The following is a 20,221-nucleotide window of genomic DNA, read 5'->3' as shown; positions in this document are numbered from 1 at the left end:
TCGCGCAGTGTTCTCTCATCATCGAGCTGCAGCCCTCCTCCTTCCTCTCGGAGATAGCGTAACTCATCACACTGATGTCTGGAAGGGCTCTCGCCTGGGCTACGAAGTGTGGGAACAACAGTCTGGAGAAGTTTGTGGCAGAGGTGAAGAAGATTTTTGATTCTCCATTGTCCAGAAAGAGGCTGTCCGGAAGTTACTCCAGCTTCGGCAAGACTCCTGCAGTGTGGCAAACTATGCGGTGGATTTACGCACAATGGCAGGTGAGATTACCTAGAACCCGGAATCGCTGTTCAACACATTCCTAGCAAGGATTATCAGAGGAAGTTAAGGAAGAACTAGCAGCCCGTGAACTACCGACGGATCTCGACTCGCTCGTTGCCTTGACCATCCGGATCGATGGGCAGCTACGGGAACGTAGGAAGGAGAGAATATCCAGTTCCATTCGCCCGCCCAAGAATTCCTCCTCTTGCCGAGCGGATTCAACTAGGCAGAGCTAGGCTGTCCAGGGCCAAATGTCTACACTGGCTTCACACAAAGAGTTGCCTGTATTGTGGAACTACTGGTCATTTTGTGTCCCCCTGTCCATTAAAAGACCCAGGCTCACCGGTAGGGGTGAGTACTCTGGTGGGCCATATAGATAACTTTTCCTTTCCACTTACTCGCACCCCCCCTTTCCATGCCATCCTGTTGTAGGGGAACCAGTCAAAATATCTCCGGGTGCTCATCGTCTCTGGGGCTGATGACAGTTTTATGGATGCTACCCTGGCATCCGAGCTGGGCATCCCCACTCAGTCCCTCTCAATTCCCATGGATGTTAAGAGTGCTGGACGGGCGCTCTATAGGCCGGGTCACCCACAATACCACACCCATCATCATTGGCACCAGCCTATGTCCAGAGTGCAGCTGCAACATTTCCTGAGATTTGCCAACTTTTATTGACGCTTTATCCGGGGTTACAGCACCCTGGCTTCCCCCTGTCTGCACTCACCTCTTCCAAGGTTCTGTTCACGTGATCCCCAGCTGCGGACCGGATGTTCCGGGACCTCAAGCAACGCTTCACCACAGCTCCCATATTGGTTCATCCTGACCCGTCCCGTCAGTTCGTGGTGGAGTCCAATGCTTCGGATGTCGGAGTGAGGCATGTCCTATCCCAGAGTACTGCCCTGGACCTCAAGTTACATCCCGGCGCCTTCTTCTCCCATCGCCTCAACACCATGGAGAGGAATTACTATGTGGGGAACCATGAGCTTCTCGTGGTGACGATGGCATTGGAGGAGTGGAGACACTGGTTGGAGGGGGCGGATCATCCGTTCATTGTGTGGATTCGTTCATCCGTTCATTGTGACGGATCACAAGAACCTGGAATATCTCTGCAACGCCAAGCTCCTCAATTCCAGGCAAGCTAGGTGGGCCCTGCTTTTCACCCAGTTTAACTTCTCCCTCTCCTAACGACCGGGATCAAGAATATCAAGCCGGATGCGGTGTCAAGCCGCTATAGCCCCGCGTCTACAACCTTGTACACCGAGACCATCCGTCCCACCTCGTGCCTGGCGACGGCACAAAGATGGGAAATAAGGAAGCAGGTCTGTGAGGCACAGCGTTCCCAGCCGGGGGGGCAGATAACCAGATGTTTGTTCCTGATGCTGTCTGCCCCTTGGGCGTGGGCTCACTCCTCCATGCTTGCCTGCCACCCAAGCTCCTGTCGGTCCCTGGTCTTTGTGTCCAACGCTTTTGGTGGCCTACCATGGTCCCGGACATCTGAGCATTCGTCACCTCCTGCACGATCTGTGCGCAGAACAAGACTCCTCGGCAAGCTCCGTCTGTTCTCCTTCAACCACTGCCTTCCCCTCACCGTCCCTGGTCTCACATATCCCTGGACTTCGTCACGTGTCTCCTCCCATCTGATGAAAACACCGCCATTCTGACAGTAGTGGACCGGTTTTCCAAAGCCGCCAACTTCATTCCTCTCCCCAAGCTACCCTCTGCCAAAGTTATGACTCAGCTCATGGTCCGGATCCATGGACTCCCAGTGACATGGTCTACAACTGGGGTCCTCAGTTCTCTTCCCGGTTCTGGAAGGCGTTCTACACACTCATTGGGTCATCGGCCAGCCTGTCCTCTGCACACCTCAGTCTAACGGACAGTCGGAGTGAGCCAAACAAGACCTGGAGATGACTCTTCGCTGCCTTGTCTCCGCCAACCCCACCACCTGGAGCCAGCAACACGTGTGGGTTTGAATACGCCTGCAATACCCTCCCCTGCTCCGCCACTGGGCTCTCGCCGTTCAAGTGTTCCCTGGGTTATCAGCCCCCACTCTTCCTGGAACAAGAGGAAGAGGTTGGCATACCCTCGGCCCAGATATTTGTCTATGATTAAACATATGTCTCACAGCCCTTTGTCTCCTGTTTTTAGGCCCACCCCTCTTCCCCGTCTTATCGACAGCCAAATGGCGTACACGGTGATGTGCCTCCTGAAGGTTTGACCGCGGGACAGGGGATTCCAGTACCTGGTTGACTGAGAGGATTATGGCCTGGAGGAGAGGTGCTGGGTCCCCGCGTTGATCCCGCGTTGATCCCGCTGAGTTTCAATGCCGGCACCAGGGTCAACCAGCTGTGCGCCCAGGTAGGATGCCAGGTGGCGGTACTGTCACACCCTGATTTGTTTAACCTGTCTTTGTCCTTGTCTCCACCCCCCTTTGGGTGTCACCCATCTTCCCCATTATCCCCAGTGTACTTATTCCTGTGTTCTGTTTGTCTGTTTCCAGTTAGTTTTGTTTCGTCAAGCCTACCAGCGTTTTCCCCATGCTCCTGTCTTTCTCTAGTTCCAATTTTTTAGCTCTCCCGGTCTTTGACCATTCTGCCCTGACCCTGAGCCTTACTGCCGTTCTGTACCTTGTCACACCACCCTGGATTACTGACCTCTGTCTGCCCTGACGCTGAGCCTGCCTGCCATTCTGTACCTTTCAGACTCTGGACTACTGACCTCTGTCTGCCCTGACGCTGAGCCTGACTGCCATTCTGTACCTTTCAGACTCTGCTCTGGACTACTGACTACCTTGCCCTTGACCTGTCGTTTGCCTGCCCCCCTGTTTCTGTAATGAACTGTTTTTTACTTTGAAACTGTCTGTATCTGGGTTTTCTCCTGAGCCTTGATAAAATAAAAAAAATGGAGAAAATGCCTCCCATAACATTTTAACATGGAAATAGCTGTTATGTCATTCAGCCTACAGTAGCACCTAATGTGTGGTGTTCAATGTAGGCCTACATTCCATGAGGCTTTTGAATAAAACATGCTGGGCTTGACATTTATCCACTTGTACTTCAGACAAGGAGGTGCCTGAAAATGTTGTTGTGGTGTTTGATGCAAGAAACCACTTTACAAAATAGAATGCATTATTATTCCCATACCATTATTACAGAGAATCAGACAAATTATGCTACCCTGCCTATTGGCTACTTAGCTTATTCAAGCCTGTCTCGCATTACACCACTGCCCCTTTAAGACAAAACAAATGCTCATTACCTGACTTGCTTTTCAAAGATGTGCATGTTTTGTGCTCTTGTAGGAAGCAATCACTCTGCATGCAGATCTCGCTTTGATCTCAAAACAAGCACATCTACTCATGACCGCTCATGCTGTAAACAGTCCAGTTCAAAGTCAATTTCACAGATCCATAAATAGCAATGGTGTATTTAAGTGATAATGCCCATGAATCCGGGGTTTGGAGGATATACTGGTATCCTCCAAACACCAGCTTCTCTGGGATTATCACTTTTACACAACGGGTTACCAACATATTCAAATAATGATTTACATATTTTCTTTAAAAAATCATTTTGATGAAATTATTCACACTATTTCATCCTTCCACAAGATATAGTCCCGAAACAAAATGTAGGGTTGCTACCCAAGCTACCCGGTTGCCAGAGATGTGACCCAGTCGTTCAGTATTTCTGTTCTGTATCTATGGACGCGACCCAGTCGTTTGTTCTAAATGTTCCATTGTCATACTGGCTGGCAGCGTTCTTATCCCTTGATTGCTAGCTAGCCAACTACGGCTAACATACAGTCATGTCAAACAGTGCAGATAGAATAACAAAAGTAACTGCATTCGTTTAAGCTGTTTTCTAGAGACATTTATTTGGATGCATCCATAACAATGAGCTAATGAGGCACGATTTCACCTGGCATAGAAAATTCATTAGGGCACTGTTGTTCAGAGGAGCCAGCCAACAGCACAGCTAACAAAATAACTAAAAAACTGAAGCTGGAGAAAGACTGCAAACTAGCTGCACTTTGTTTTGTTTGACCTTTTTTTCAATTGAGATTTCTTTGTATATCCATAAAAATGATGCCAGCTGATTCATGATTTCGACTGGTTGAGAAACGCTGCCTGCCTCTCTCGTCCCGACTCCCGAACCCTACACGTTCATTACTATGTGACAGTTGGAGATCGAATGGCCAATATACCACAGCTAAAGGCTGTTCTTAAGCACAATGCATCGTGGAGTGCCTGGACACAGCCCTTGGCCGTGGTATATTGATCATACACCACAAACACCCAAGGTGCCTTATTGCTATTATAAACTGGTTACCAACGTAATTAGAGCAGTAAAAAAAATAAAGGTTTTGTCATACCTGTGGTATATGGTCTGATATACCATGGCTGTCAGTCAATCAGCATTCAGGGCTTGAACCAATCCGTTTAAAATTGCATATAGGCCTACTTCAGCTCTGATTGTTTATACCGCACGGTCTGTGTAGATTACGGGCTGAGTCATGGGTGTCAATGCAATAGAATCCTACAACAAAATATCCTGCATAGTTAGTTTTGCATACTAAGTCTTGCATAGTTCGTTTTGTTTCAGTATGATGCATTGAAAGTGGCTAATAATTGCGTTGATTCGATCACAATTGCCACAGTAAACGGAAACGTTGGTAGAGTTAACTAAATTAAAATTCAATCTCGTGATTCTCTCCATTGTCATGTACTTCTAGAAGTAGTGGGTGGAGGAGTCAGGCGCAGAGAGCAGGGTAGTTGATATATGGAATGTTTATTCCCAAAACAACAGTGTTGGTCAACGCCACACACACACGGGCGCAATAAGACCCAGTCCAAAACAACAGGACGAAATGGTTCGAGAACAAAATACTTCCACAGAACTCACACACATCATATAATAGAAAACAAGCCCTCACAAAAGCCGGCGGGCCTACCGGGTTTAAATAGCCCAAAACCAAAACCTAAACAAGAAACAGGTGCAACTAATCAGACAAAACTAAATGAAACAGAAAACAGGATCGGTGGTAGCTAGTAGGCCGGTGACGACGACCGCCGAGCGCCACCCGAACAGGAAGAGGCACCATCTTAGGGGCGGCAGGGTAGCCTAGTGGTTAGAGCGTTGGACTAGTAGCCGGAAGGTTGCAAGTTCCAACCCCAGAGCTGCCAAGGTACAAATCTGTCGTTCTACCCTTGAACAGGAAGTTAACCCACTGTTCCTAGGCCGTCACTGAAAAAAAGAGTTTGTTCTTAACTGACTTGCCTAGTTAAATAAAGGTAAAATTAAAAAAAATTGTGACATCCATGAGTTGATACTCTATTTATTCTGCACGGCAGTCCCGGGGGAGCTGCGCGGCAGTCTCGGGGCTATATGGAAGGCCAAGAGTTTCAAATCGTCTTAATACTTGTAATTATCATTTTCAATTGCTTTTTTCAAGAGTCAAATGTTATTTTTTTGTAAACATGATTTTTTCACCTGTCCAGTGTGTGTGTTTACAGGTGATTTGAATGCTTGTTATGGTCATTTTTACATGCGTTCAATTACGTGCCACTGCACACGTTCTGAACGCCTGTGTAGTAACGGGTACATTTCATGTGTGAAAGTACCACATTGTAGCCCCTCTCACATACATTTCTGTGAGTTTGACTTTGTTTGACTTCCAGCCTGTTGCGATGAATCGCTTACTCAGGGAGAGATGAGATGTTTCTAAATATGAATCAAATTGTTAAAATTAGTAAATTACATTTACAGAATCTAAACGCTACGGCAAGGCGTTGGTGATAAAAATGGAGTAAGAAATTAAAACAACTATTTCCACATAGCATTACAACTACAAAGCTGACACTGGCTAGATAGATTATTTTCGTTGAAATAGCATGGCTAGTTAGCTAGCTAGCAATATACTTCTCTTTAGCCTGTAACTAATGGTTGTTTCGTTGTGGATCATAGCAATAGTTATTTATACTTGTCATTTGGTTGAGACTATCTTTATATTGGAAAATAATTGTTTACTTTGTGTATATTTCTTGTGTTGGCTAGTTAGCAAGCTGAGATTTATTTGCAAAAATACAATATGAATATAGGACAAAAACACACATCACAACAAGAGAAACAACACAACACTACATAAAGAGAGACCTAAGACAACAACATAGCAAGGCAGCAACACATGATAACACAGAATGGTAGAAACACAACATTACAACAACATGGTAGCAACACAACTTGAGAGGAGCACAAAACATGCTACAAACATTAGTGGACACAGTCAACAGCACAAAGGTCAAGAAGGTAGCGACAACAATACATCACACAAAGCAGCTGCAACTGTCAGTAAGAATGTCTGTGATTGAGTCTTTGAATGAAGAGATTGAGATAAAACCGTCCAGTTTGAGTGGTTGTTGCAGCTCATTCCAGTCAATAGCTGCAGGGAACTGAAAAGAGGAGCTGCAGTAGATAGGACTACAGTAGATATCTCAGAGAGGGGGTAGTGAGGCCTAAGAGGGTTTTATAAATAAGCATCAACCAGTGGGTCTTGTGACGGGTATACAGAGATGACCAGTTTACAGAGGAGTATAGAGTGCAGTGATGTGTCCTATACGGAGCATTGGTGGCAAATGTGATGGCCGAATGGTAAAGAACATCTAGCTACTCGAGAGCACCCTTACCTGCTGATCTATAGATTATGTCTCTATAATCTAGCATGGGTAGGATGGTCATCTGAATCAGGGTTAGTTTGGCTGCTGGGGTGAAAGAGGGGCGATTACAATAGAGGAAACAAAGTCTAGATTTAACTTTAGCCTGCAGCTTTGATATGTGCTGAGAGAAGGACAGTGCACTGTCTAGCCATACTCCCAAGTACTTGTATGAGGTGACTACCTAAAGCTCTAAACCCTCAGAGATCGTAATAACACCTGTGGGAAGAGGGGCATTCTTCTTACCAAACCACATGATCTTTGTTTTGGAGGTGTTCAGAACAAGGTTAAGGGTAGAGAAAATTTGTTGGACACTAAGAAAGCTTTGTTTTAGAGCATTTTACACAAACTCTGGGGAGGGACCAGCTGAGTAAAAGACTGTATCATATGTATATAAATGGATGAGAGAGCTTCCTACTGCCTGAGCTATGTTGTTGATGTAAATTGAGAAGAGCGTGGGACCTAGGATTGAGCCTTGGGGTACTCCCTTGGTGACAGGCAGTGGCTGAGAAAGCAGATTTTCTGACTTTATACACTGCACTCTTTGAGAGAGATAGACCAAAGACCCAGGCCAAACCAGGCCAAAGACCCCTAAGAGACACCAATACTCCTTACCCGGCCCACAAGAGTGGAATGGTCTACCGTATCAAAAGCTTTGGCCAAGTCAATAAAAATAGCAGCATAATATTGCTTAGAATCAAGGGCAATGGTGACATCATTGAGGACCTTTAAGGTTGCAGTGACACATCCATAACCTGAGCGGAAACCAGATTGCATACCCGAGAGACTACTATAGACATCAATAAAGCCAGTCAGTTGATTATAGACAAGTCTTTCCAACACTTTTGATAAACGGGGCAAAATACCATATACCACAAATCCCCAAGGTACCGTATTGCTATTAAAAACTGGTTACCAACAGTAAACAAGTAATATTGACTCATACCCGTGGTATACGGTCTGATATACCATGCCTTGATTACTTGCTATCTGTCTCATGTTGTACCGATCATCAACAAGAACAAGAGTGAATTCTGTTGAATTGTCTGGTCTAAATTCTTGTTAGGAAGATGTTGCTGTTCACAGGAATCTCCAAATGCTATGTTGAATGAGCACCACAGATGAAGGAGGGGGAGGAAAACGGACAGCTCCTTTCCACCACACCTTCACCAAGTCATACAATGTTTACTTCATGAACAACTGTTACATTAGAAATACATTCAGAATTATTTTAGTTTATTCTGTTTCTAATATTTTTTATGCCTGATGTGAGAAATGTTGTATTGTTTTGAAACATTTATTAAATATATATTCAGTCAAACCTCACTTATGATTTTATGTTTGCTAAAATAATGTATGTTTTGTACTGTTACTTTTTGCATACTGAAAAAGTCTCGTTATTTTTGAGCTAGACTATGGTCGGGGAAATGTCTACTGTAAAGGTCTACTACCATTTTTTAAATGTTGTAGATTAATTAAATTAGCACATTTAAAAAACAGTTTGTTGCAACTGTCTGGCGAGGAAGTGGGCAAAATGGAATACATTGGAGAAGGAATGGAGAATTCACGAGAAACCAGAACTTGCACCCTGGTCCTTTCCTCTGTTGCCTCCTTAACAGTTTATAAATTCCTTTTTAGAATTTTTTAAAATCCAGCCTTTGTGGTTTGGAAGGTACAGTGACTATTATTGCTTTAATTTATTTATCAAACAAATGGGGTTTTGGAGAAGTAGGTACTTTTCTCAAAACAATCCCATCTGGTGGATGGAAAGTGTCATCTTTTTCTTTTTACATGGACTAAGAGTTTGATACTTCAGACAAGGAAAAATGATGGATAGCTAATTAAAATTAAGAAAAAGAAATATGTGCTTTTTTCAATACATAAATGCTTAAATTCTAACAAATAGGTTATTTTCGGCAATTATCCAAAAACAACTACAAACACGCCATTACTTACCCAATATGCTGAACAGGTATAATAAACGTGTGTAAAAATAACAAGTGTTCTAGTCCCCTGTAAATGCACCCTGGACAGGTGTAAAGAACATGTGAACAAAAAAAAATGCCATTTGACACTTAGAAAAAACAAGTGCAAAATGATCAGAACAAGTGTTCAAATCATGTGTAAGCACACACTGGACAAGTGGAAAAAAATCACGTTTGCAAAAATGACATTTGATAATTACATTTCATACAAAGGTCTGTCAGGTGGGCAATTTCTTAGAAGACTTTTAAAGTGGAATGAAAATCTGACCTTGAATTCTACGCTACACAATTCGTATTTTAATCAAATACTTTCTGTATCTTCCTTGGTGTGGAAAGTTGCTTGGACCTGAAATATTCATTTAAACATCTCTATATCATTTCCACTGGTCATAGACGTCAGTTCAACGTCTTGTTTTGATTTACATTTGGTTAGTTGTCAACTAAGGTCAATTCAACGTGAAATCAACAACAAAAAAATCATAATGCCATTGGATTTAGCTCTCAAAACTGTGTGGGAAAAAAATGAAATGCGTTGATTCAACATGATCACATATATTTGTTTGGGTTAAAATTACGTGGAAACCACGTTGATTTAACCCGTTTTTTGCCCTGTGGGTTGTGTGGGGAGCACGAATTTGTTCAGCTCAACACTGAGCCAAAGAGAGTTACGAGCTTTCCTACACAACAGTAGACTACTTATCACAGAGAAGATGATGCTCTTTGCTGATTGGCCCCGCTTCGTTTCCACCCGCGGGTGCTACTGCTGCTTTACAGTCTGCAGGAGCTGACTGTCACTGTTCACTATAGAGAGCACAGTCAGCACTCCGGCGATTTGCTACCTGTTTCAGAAAGACGCACGAGTGCGCTTTACCTCTCCAGGCACAGCCAAATGGACCCGGCGGACTTGACGTGATTATATGTAAAAGGCACCTAAAGAAATTAGCAATGTCTTACAGTTGCATTATGCGCTGCCGCAGGTTATTACTTCTGTGTTTGTTGAGGAGGTAACAGAGGAGGTATTGCATGCCAACATGGATTGCCTTTTTCTTTTGCTATGGACTTTGCCTATCCCACTTGTCAGCTGCACATCAGTGAAGATTTTATCCACTCTGTGGTTCTGGAACACATTGAAGGCAGGTGACAACTGTATAATCAGATATACGTTTAAATTGCAGTAGGCTGCCTGTTACAGTAAACTGTTGCGCATGTTGTGCCATTAACTTGTTCCTACCTGTCGTTTTGCAGACGCTGCATATCTACTGCTCACATTCCATTTACTCTGTTTCGTCCACTTTTGCCAGTGACACCAGTGGACTGAATCACGGTTCGTATTTTTGCACGGGCCGGTTGTTTACTTCTCTCCATAACAGATAAGAAAATGTTTACTAACAGCATTGTAGTCTGCAACAGTCTGTTATTTTTTTTTACAATCCTTTAGAATGAAACAATAACATAGCTACTGTTCAGAAATAATAAAACGCATTACTTGTATTTGGTGTGTCAGGTTTATCGATGAGTCGCCAGTTAAAGCGCTCATATGGTGTCTTGCGCGCATACTGCCTCTCATCTTCTTGGCTGGTAAACTTTAGCCACGCGCGTTATGCCGGTGAAGGAATTCCCTGCAGAAGCGGCAGTTTCCTCATTGAGCAGCCGGATACGGGGCGGGTCAAGTTTAGATGATTTACATTCTTTGATTTACCAGTGAGAGTGGATGTGACTGTAAAAAACTATCTGGATTTGTTTCTGGGCGTTCCTATTAGGCCTACGTGGCGTCTGATACTGTTTCTAAATAATGGGTGTCTCCGTGTTCTTATTGAATAAATGTTTATTATAATGATATAGGCTATGATAGTGGAATAACGTTTATGACTTTTGGATCTGAAAAATGATTTGATGATGTCTAATACTCCCCTCACAAATCAGTTAAATATTATGACACTGTTTGACCAACTATACCATGATCAGTATAATTAGACTAGAGGGAATTGAGATTTGTGCAAATGCTTTGTGCAAATAAGATGAACCCATTGGATGTGGGTTTGGTAAGTGACATTCTCTGTGGTTCTCCTTCAGATTACGTGTTTGTGACGCCAATTGAGGTGGATGCTCAGGGTGGGTATGTGACCCACGATATGCTGCGGCGAGGCCGGAATAAGAGGTCCCTGCCATCCATGAGGGGCCCTGTACACTACAGACTATCTGCCTTCGGGTGGGACATGCACCTGGACTTACAGCCTTCCATGGTAGTGGCAGAGGGCTTCACAGTACAGGTACTGGGGACAGAGGGCATCACCACATTGGCACAGGAGCCAGCCCATCAGGACTGCTTGTATCAGGGATTTATACACAACTTCACAGCTTCCTCTGCAGCCATATCTACATGTTCTGGCTTGGTAAGTGTCCCCTTGAGTCCTTACACTTTATCCTGTGTCAGGAAACATTCACCTGTTTTTTTCTTGTGATATAGACTTTTCATGGATTGCATCTTGTGTCAGTCAAACCCACCTTTATAATATGCAATGTAAGAGACAGTTCTGTTTTTTAAATTGCTGGCCTTAGTGCCTCTTTCACTATTTCCTCCCTCAGGTTGGACACGCAGATCACATGTCCCACCCCGGACACTAGGCCTCCATAAAACATACCTTTATTTTTTGCCAATAGCATCTACCTCTTTTGCTGCCTGCTTTTTGTCCCTTGTTTGCCCTTCTTCCCCATCTCCCTTGTTCAGTGCAATTAAACCCAGGGTGAAGTTTCAGCCGCTTGGCTGGCAGTGCTACTCTTTGTATTGTCCCTTTCATGAGCTTCTCCACAATAAAACAGCAGTGACCCATTCTTTTAAAACTGTGCACGGACACAATGTAATTTGGGAGCAGTTGCATTTGAATAGACTGGAAGGACTCTTTGACCTGTTTTCTCCTCCCCTTTTTCATTTTTCTCTTCCCAAGGATGACCCGAGGGCCATCAGAAATTCACTTAGTCCACCGTTACTTAAAATGTGCCTCTACTTTTAGATTTCCGACGGAAAGGAGGGAGAGACACATTAAAATACCTACTTTTACAGTAGTACATTAAAACTGGAAAAAGGGGGAAGATCGAAAAAAAAAAACATGCACCGGAAAGAAGGTCTGTCTGTTACACTGAAAGAGTGCATAGCCTGGAGGACTTTAACCCCACGTGTCATCTCCCCTTCACGAGGAGCTTTGGATTAGGTACAAATGAGGACCCATTCATCCCCGTTGATCCTCAGCAGCTTCTTTTGCCCGGAAATGGAGGATAACTGGCAGCCTGTTTGGGTGAGAGCTTGATTTTGTTTTTGTGCAAGAAGAAGAATGTTCATTCCGAGTTTGGAGTGGCGCTCCTAGGGAGGATGGTTGCTCTCTCTATGGGCCTATGGAGGCCCTCTCTGTGGTAGTGTACAGTAGGTCCCCACTGCTGGCACACAGACAGACAGGCTCAGGGTCGGTCAGTCTGCCCACGCTGGTTCTCTTAACTACTGTTTGACAGCATCATGCCCCTAGCAGATGGAGGGGGATTCTGTTTTTAAATCAAGAACAGGCAGACTCTGTATTAAGACCGGGGATAGGGGATTTGCTTAGTAAATCCTGAATCATTTAACATGGTGTTTTTAATTACATTCCTCATGAGAAGGACATGTACTTCCTTTGTGTGTCAATAGTATTTTCTCTTTTTCTCTTTTCTGCTGACCTCAAATGACTTCAAGACACCAGATTAAAAAAAATAAAAAACTAGTTCAGCTATTGCTGGTTGCACACAGGAGTTTTCTGCCTACATTCTCTGGTACCAGAGGTCACGGTGGTTGACCTCAGTCACTCTCTCTTTCAGGGTCGTGCTGGTCTCAGTTCCTCTGTAGTGCAAGTTCAAAGCTGCTGTCCCATTCCTCTGTGAATGCAGGGAGAGATAAATTAGAGCTCTGCTGTCCTCCTCAGGCCACCACTCCATACACTGGGTGACAGAGCCATCCCTTCCTCACAAGGACCAGTCCCCAAGAGCTGAACTGAACTCAACAAGAACTGTTCCAGCCCACGACCAGTAGGCTTGGATGCACTCTCTGAGACCTTCCTTAATATGTCATTTATTATCTTATTGGAAGGCGGGAGCATTGGTGTGTGGACCAGCTATATTGTTTGGCTGTTGAGCCGTTAGATTGCCCCTTCAGCGGATTCCGGCTCTCTGGCTAAGCGTGTCCGACCATGACAAACTCGACCATGACCTTTCCCAAGCCCCCTCTTCCACGTTAGGATGCGTGTCTCTCTAATCTATACAGTTATAGCCACACCTTTTAAAGTTGAAGTGTTAGCTGAGAAAACGATGAAACACATTTCTGATAAGACTTCAAGTTCGTCTTGGGCGCATATTTCATGTGGTTGAAATAGTCTGCTTGCATAACAGCCTCAAAGATAACACATTACACGCGCTGTCACCTTTTCTCAAGAGATACTGAAAGAAATAAATCCGATTTCTCCACTCCTGTAGCCGAGACAAAATGAACATTTGTTGTATAATTTTACAGCAAGAAATGCATAATTCTGCAAGAGTTAATATTATATTACTCTACGTGTGAGAGGTTATAGGCCTACAGTCGGTGTCCATATTTCAGTTAATATTCCATTTAACCCGTATGATCTTAAATTAGGAATATTCTGTTTATTTACAGATACAGGGATACTCGTGAGCGGGTGCAGCTTATCCAGAGTAAGACTAAAACCGGGCTATGAGCTACCATCCGGAATACTGTGTGCATGTAAAGGCATCTCTCCTTTCAGTGTTTCCTATTGAAGCAGGTCACTTTCTCTTAGGTAACCACATATATTCTGAGAACACGTTTTTGCTGTTGTTCTTTGCTTTAGAAATGAGCCTGAGAGGTCTAGGTGTATTATTTTCCCACAACCCCTGTGGAGTTGTAGACCTGTTCTAATTAGGGGGTAATTGAGTCTGTTTGGATGTGTACTAGGGGTCTTTTTAATGACCCCCAGGTACTAGGGGATGAGTGTGAAAACTCCCCCTTTTCTCTTTCTTTCTCTCATTCCCCAGCGTTTTGCTCTCAGACACCTCAAAGCAAGTTGTTTATTTTGCTGAGTGCCTTATTGTTGTCGTTGACACCCTAGAGTGTGGAATACCACTCAGGAACAGTTGTGATATCCATTAACAATGAACTGAGGAAAGGAAACGCATCAGCAGACATGCACATTTGTCTGTCTCGACAAGGTGTAAGTCGCAGGACGTTTCGCTGTGTGAAAACAAAAAGACGGTCATTCACTTCCCGTGGGGTGGTATTGGTCATATAACCGGTTTATTGGGATTATTATTGGGAATATTATAGTCCTACATATATTACAAAACATGATTTATAGGTGATGTGGTGGCCATAAATGATTGTCCTGGAGTGAACTTTTCTTTGGAGAGTATCATATTTAAATGCTGTGCACAGGCCTGAAATAAACAAGATGGCTGCAGATCAGTTCTTTCTCAGCACCACATATGACCTACTGTAAGCCACAACTCTCTCTGCTCAGTGTCCCATGGGCTCCATCACCCCACAATGGGCTCCATATGGATGCAGGGCATACAGGGAGTAGGCCTGAGCCTGATACATGATGAGGGATTCTCAGGTAGGGCTTTGGGCATTTGTACTTGTCCATTTTCATAAGAGGACTGGACAAATTGGAACGTCTGTTGGGCCTCTGTAGTTACAATGGCTCCCTCGTCCCTCTCATAACTCATAGGCTGTTATGCCACATACGACGTGAGCCGGTCGTGTTGTGAGCGCTGCAGAGGGCGATTCCCTGGTGGTCTCTGTGGTGACAGTGATGTAGTGCCCAACGCTAGATGCCAGTAGGAGAGGGAGCCAGGCCCTCGCCATTCTGCTCTTGTCACAGGCATTGTGCTCTGGTTTTCTCACGCAAGACGAATGAGGAGCGCTGAAGTGGTCGTCAGTTCACAAAGCAGAATCCATACATATTCCTTGACGCGTCTGTGTCAGCACAGTAGATGCAGTACAGCTTTTGTTAGACAATATGTTCTTTTCCAACAACGGTTCTGGCTTGTTGTGAGAAGAGGATAGTGTTTTGACCGGTATGGCTGCTTTAGTGAACATTTGTCTCTGTGTATAAGACGTGCACAAACATGGTTGCAGAACAAATCAAATCAACGTTTATTGGTTGCGTACACTGATTTTGCAGATGTTATCACAGGTGCAGCTAAATGCTGGTGTTTCTAGCTCCAACAGTGCAGCAATACGATGCAATACAAGACACTTACACACATAATCCAAAAAGTTAAAAAAATAAAGAAATTAAGAAATGTCATAACGAATCCTATTAACAACCCAAATAGCACTGTAACAGTAATCAAAATGCAATCGCTACGTATCTACCCTGGATGAATTTACACAAGATATTCTAGGAATTATATGTACAGTTGTAGATATACCAGAGTGAGCGATGTCAAGAATCCAGTATATACAAAAAAATATGCGTTGTGTATAAACAGTGTCAATAAAATAAAATGTACAGTATTAAACATATTAGAATGAGAGAATAAATGATTGAAATACACAGTACAAAAATGGAGCAAAATGGACAGAATTGCAGGAAATTAGCTTCCGGACCTGAGTCCAGAATCAAAATAATATATATGTATGTGAATGGGGTTATTGACAGTATATGAATAGAAAAGGTGTGTATAGCAGTGAAAAAACATTTTTTTTAACCTTTATTTTATCAGGGACTTATACTGAGACCACGGCCTCTTTTACAGGAATGACAGAAAACGCACACATCAAATATAAATGCAAAATGCAAGCAGAATGAAAAAGCACATTCATCCGTAATAAAGTCCCCAATCAGCTGTATAGGATGAGCCATGACTAGAATACAGTATCTACATATAAAGTGGGTAAAACAGTATGTACACATGATTAAAGTGACCCGTGTTCAATGACTGTACAAGGGCATCGGTCTCAAAGGTGCAGGGTGGAGTACTGTATGTTAGCCGGCTAGTGACCGTGTCTGTGGTTCAGGGCAGGGTACTGGAAACAATGGTAATTGTAAAGGTGTTAGCTAAATTGAACACAGAACCCTATACAGTATATCCCATATTTACTTTAAGATTGAATCAATTTCTCTTTTCCCCTCATATCCTCTTCTTCTCTCTATTTCTGACCTCTTGTGAGTTTGGGAGTGACCGAGTGCCAGAAATAGTGGACTTCCCAACTTGGCCACCTGCAGAGTCATCATCCACTGTCAGAGGAAGTTGCTTGGTCCCAACTGGTCTGACAGGAAAATGAGTTGAACCTTGCCCATTCGATTCAGCTGATAAGGGGGCTGTATAACATCATTAGCCATGGTGTTTCCAGGCCCACCTCTGCTTTATTTGGAGAACAAGGGTTGCTCAGTGGGTGTCTATGCTCTTTAAAGGCAATTAGTGACGCCACACACTCTGTGGAATGCTCAATGCTAACGCTGAGGCAAACTCAAATCATTATGGGCCAGGTCGAATGATAGACATGGAGACATAGACCGCTCACACAGAAGTGGGCTGTATTTTGGACTGATAATGGCCTGTATCTTTTTACCATAGTTGACAGAAGCTGAGTGATGTGGATGCTCTGGTCTGCATTCACCGACACTGTGGTCACATGTAACGCTGAGCTGGAGTGCAGATGTGTTTTAGAGCTATATAATCACTGGCTTTGAGTTTCTCACACATCTCTCCCAGTCTTTAACGGCATGTAAGCGCTTACTAACTTAAAATATAATGTCATGGCTGGGAGCCTTAAAAGCAGCTACAGTTTACACAAAGACAAGCTAATTACGTTTTCCCCCGCGACAGACCCTAAGGAACGAGCTATAAATTGTGTCCCGTACTAACACTGAAAACACGCATGGCCGAAATGTGTAAGGTTACAGTATGTAGTCACAGGCCTCGGAAAACCACATGAAAGCAAAAGCAAAGTCATGTCGTAATAGCTTCCCTATGGAAGTCCTCTGAGACCATCGGTGTGTTAGCCAACTCCCAACATGTAGACTGTTGGGTTCGGAAAACTGTCTCCTCAGAGTAACCATGTGTGTGTGGGGGGGTCGTCTGATGTCTGCAGGTCTGAGGAGAAGTAGACTGGGGTTGAACAGAGGACATCTCCCTCTAATCTGTGTAACTCTTACAAGTGTACATTTAAGGAGATCACTAGAGGTCTGCCACATCAATATGCCAGCTTTCCCTGAAGTCTGAGGACCTGGTGTCTCTCTACTCCCTGTGAAATTCAATACATCTCAAGTACTTTTCAGATGATGTATGTTATCGTGAATAACATCCATTTCACAGCACTATACATAACAAAACATGTATTAAATGTTTTGCCCGAAAAAAATACAGTACATTGAGGTATTAGTATCTGATATGACTGATATTTTATGGCTACAAGTATGTTTATGTTTTCTTTGCATGTTGTCCCTTCAGTGTTGTACTTTTACATTTCATCTTGCAGTTCTGCTAGTCTTCGCAGGACTCTCACAAACATTTCAGGCAGAACAAGAAGAGAGACGCACCACATCTCGACAGATGGAATCAATTTCCTCCCATTATCAAGCAAAGATGTTATTAGATATTTTATAGTAAAGTGTGGTATGTTTCTGAGACAAATGGAATACATGTGTGATAATTGAGTGTGAGGTGGTGAGTGGGGTTGGCAGACAATGGGAAGCGCTAGCTAGCTAACAGTGGATTTGCTCCAGGGTGTTGGTTAACTTTGTTGTGGGTTAAAGGGGGGGAGGCACATTACAACAGGAAGTGGCTAGCGAGATTCCAGGCTAATCTGCTAACAGACTGTACACAGATAGAGGTTAGAACCTGGAAGAGGTTCTTTGTCTCCTCCATCTTTGTCTCTTTTACAGTTTCAGTCTGTGTGAGTAATTCTGTCGCTGACAGATTTGTTAATGTCACAAGCGTAGTCCAGGGTAGCTGTACAAAACATATGCAAATGTTAAAAATGGTGTCCAGGGTAGCTGTACAAAACATATGCAAATGTTAAAAATGGGCTCATCTGGGATGAACTACTACTACTATCACCACTGCAAAAAATAGCCGAAAATATCTTTATTGATGTAACGCATAGCCGAGATTTATACAAATAGCAACCATATATCCATGCATGGGCCTATATTGCTTGACAGTGTGCTGTGAGTTAGTTGGTGAGATCCCTAAACTCGTCAGTTCAAAGGGCTGGAGCAGGCACCAGACTGACCCGGCTTCCAGATCTTTACAGTGCAGTGGAAAAGTGTAATGAAATGACAGTGAGGGTTGCACTCAAGTCTTGTGGCTATTAAGCCAGTGGAATGGTTTCTAAATCCAGTATAGCATTGTGTATCCTCACCATGTTTGTCAGTGTCTCCTTGCTCTCTGTCCTCACACTGTCTACTCCTAAATTATGGCCAGTGTCGGGGGCTAGCTAAGGCTGGTTCACAGGGAGGGGTCCTGGCTGGTCTGGCTGCCCAGCTGTGCTGAAGACATCCCGTACGGTTATTCTCTCTCTGTCTGGACACAGTTTTCTAAGGCTCTGCCGAAGTCACGTTAGAGAACAAGGAGGAAAATGTGACACAGGAAGGCAAGGCTCACAAGGTACCCGGTGGCTAGGCCAAAATAGACGTCACTGCATTTAGTGTAAACCTCCTTTGATTGAAACCCATCAGTCGGAAAGGGAAATCACTCTGCCTCAACAAAGCACTGGAGCAACACAGAGAACGAGGCTGACAGACATCGACGGACGCCCGAAGCCATTACTGCCCATTACTATCATGGGAGAAACAGAACCAAGTTTGACAAGAGCCCCTGGGTCACACACAGGGCCTTTTGATCCTCATCGGGGGAGGAATGAGCGATACGAGGTGGTTTGGTGGTTCTGTCAGGTCCTGGGGGAAGAGAGATGGATGGGATTATGGTGGACTTGGCCTCCCCAGAGTGCCCCCGTTGTCCCCCTGTCCTGTCCCAGGAGGTGGGAGTCTGGGAGCGGATGCCTGTGCATGGTGGCAGTCTGCCATGGCCCGCCACTGTTTTCACAACAAGAGCTTCTGCATGGCTCCCCCTTTGTGCGCATATGTTTACTTTGCCACCTGCTAGTCTGGGGAAATGTGAATCAGGAGGGTGAAGGGGGAGGTGGGTGTCACACATAGAGAATGGACAGGGGTCATGGGGTATGAGGGGTTTGGGGGGTGTGGATGACAATGCACAGCTATTTGAGCTGGATTTGGGGAGTAGGGGGTGAGATTAAATGGTATTCCATGTCCAGACGGAATGTGTGAGGTTCAGCACTCTAGTCAACGATCTCGGACATGGTCAGAGAGTGGAATTAACTGCTTAACTTGGTCATCAAATGAGAGAAAGGACAGAGGTTTGGGGAAACCAAAGAAAAAGGAATTAATTTTTCTTCATTCACCTCTCTTCACTCGGTTCTTTCTCTGTCTCATGAAATCACATCATCACATAAACGAATGACTAGGCAATACATAATAATATAGTAGTGCTGACCAAAAGAAAATACATATTTTTTCCCCCTAGTCTGCCAATGCATACAGAGTCCATTTCACCATTATTCCTCTGTTTGTAACTCACAGTGGATGAGGCCAGGTGGATACATCCTGCTCACCAGCGCTGTCTAACGCTCTCTTTCCCTGCTGACATGAACATCCACAGTAGTGAACTGATTGCCTGTCAGAGGCCAGGGTGTTTATCAGCCTGTCTGTCTGGTCGCTCTGCCAGGCGGAATAAACCAAACCCACAAGCCTCTTCATTCTACAGCAACACGACACATTTCACAGACTGCGATAAATGCACGCTCAGCTAGCACAGCACAGCAAACTCTTCTAGAACGTCTTGGATGCGGTCGTGGCTGCCAGATTAATGTTATCTGTGTTCTTGTCTTATATTGCAAACCTTTAACTGAAGTGCTGTTGCAAATTGCACAACTTGAACTCATTCAAAACTACACTGGACAAAAACATAAACGCAACATGTGAAGTGTTGGTCCCATGTTTCATGAGCTGAAATTAAAGTTCCCGGAAATGTTCAGATATGCACAAAAACCTTATTTCTCTCAAATGTTGTGCGCAAGTTTGTTAAAACCTCTCTGGGATATGTGACAATGTAGAGTGACAAATTCAAATAAATTATTATAAAAATCAAACTTTCATGAAATCACACATGTAAGATACCAAATTAAAGCTACACTTATTGTGAATCCAGCCAACAT

The 20,221-nt window shown here is 44.0% G+C and overlaps 1 protein-coding gene across 1 annotated transcript in view; it reads left to right on the top strand.

Annotated features, from left to right (window-relative positions):
* Window positions 1-9,742: 9,742 nt before the first annotated feature.
* The window catches only part of LOC118358294 (A disintegrin and metalloproteinase with thrombospondin motifs 18-like), a 48,955-nt gene continuing 38,476 nt past the window's right edge, over window positions 9,743-20,221 (top strand). Inside the window, exons 1-3 of the mRNA XM_035735942.2 lie at window positions 9,743-10,094; window positions 10,207-10,285; window positions 11,035-11,354. Coding sequence (XP_035591835.2) covers window positions 9,993-10,094; window positions 10,207-10,285; window positions 11,035-11,354 — 501 coding nt within the window. The 5' untranslated portion in view covers window positions 9,743-9,992. The remainder of the gene's footprint in view (window positions 10,095-10,206; window positions 10,286-11,034; window positions 11,355-20,221) is intronic.

The sequence above is a fragment of the Oncorhynchus keta genome, chromosome 2 (genome assembly GCF_023373465.1).
Source record: "Oncorhynchus keta strain PuntledgeMale-10-30-2019 chromosome 2, Oket_V2, whole genome shotgun sequence".
Classification (NCBI taxonomy): domain Eukaryota; kingdom Metazoa; phylum Chordata; class Actinopteri; order Salmoniformes; family Salmonidae; genus Oncorhynchus; species Oncorhynchus keta.
This window is presented reverse-complemented; position numbering and strand designations above follow the sequence as displayed.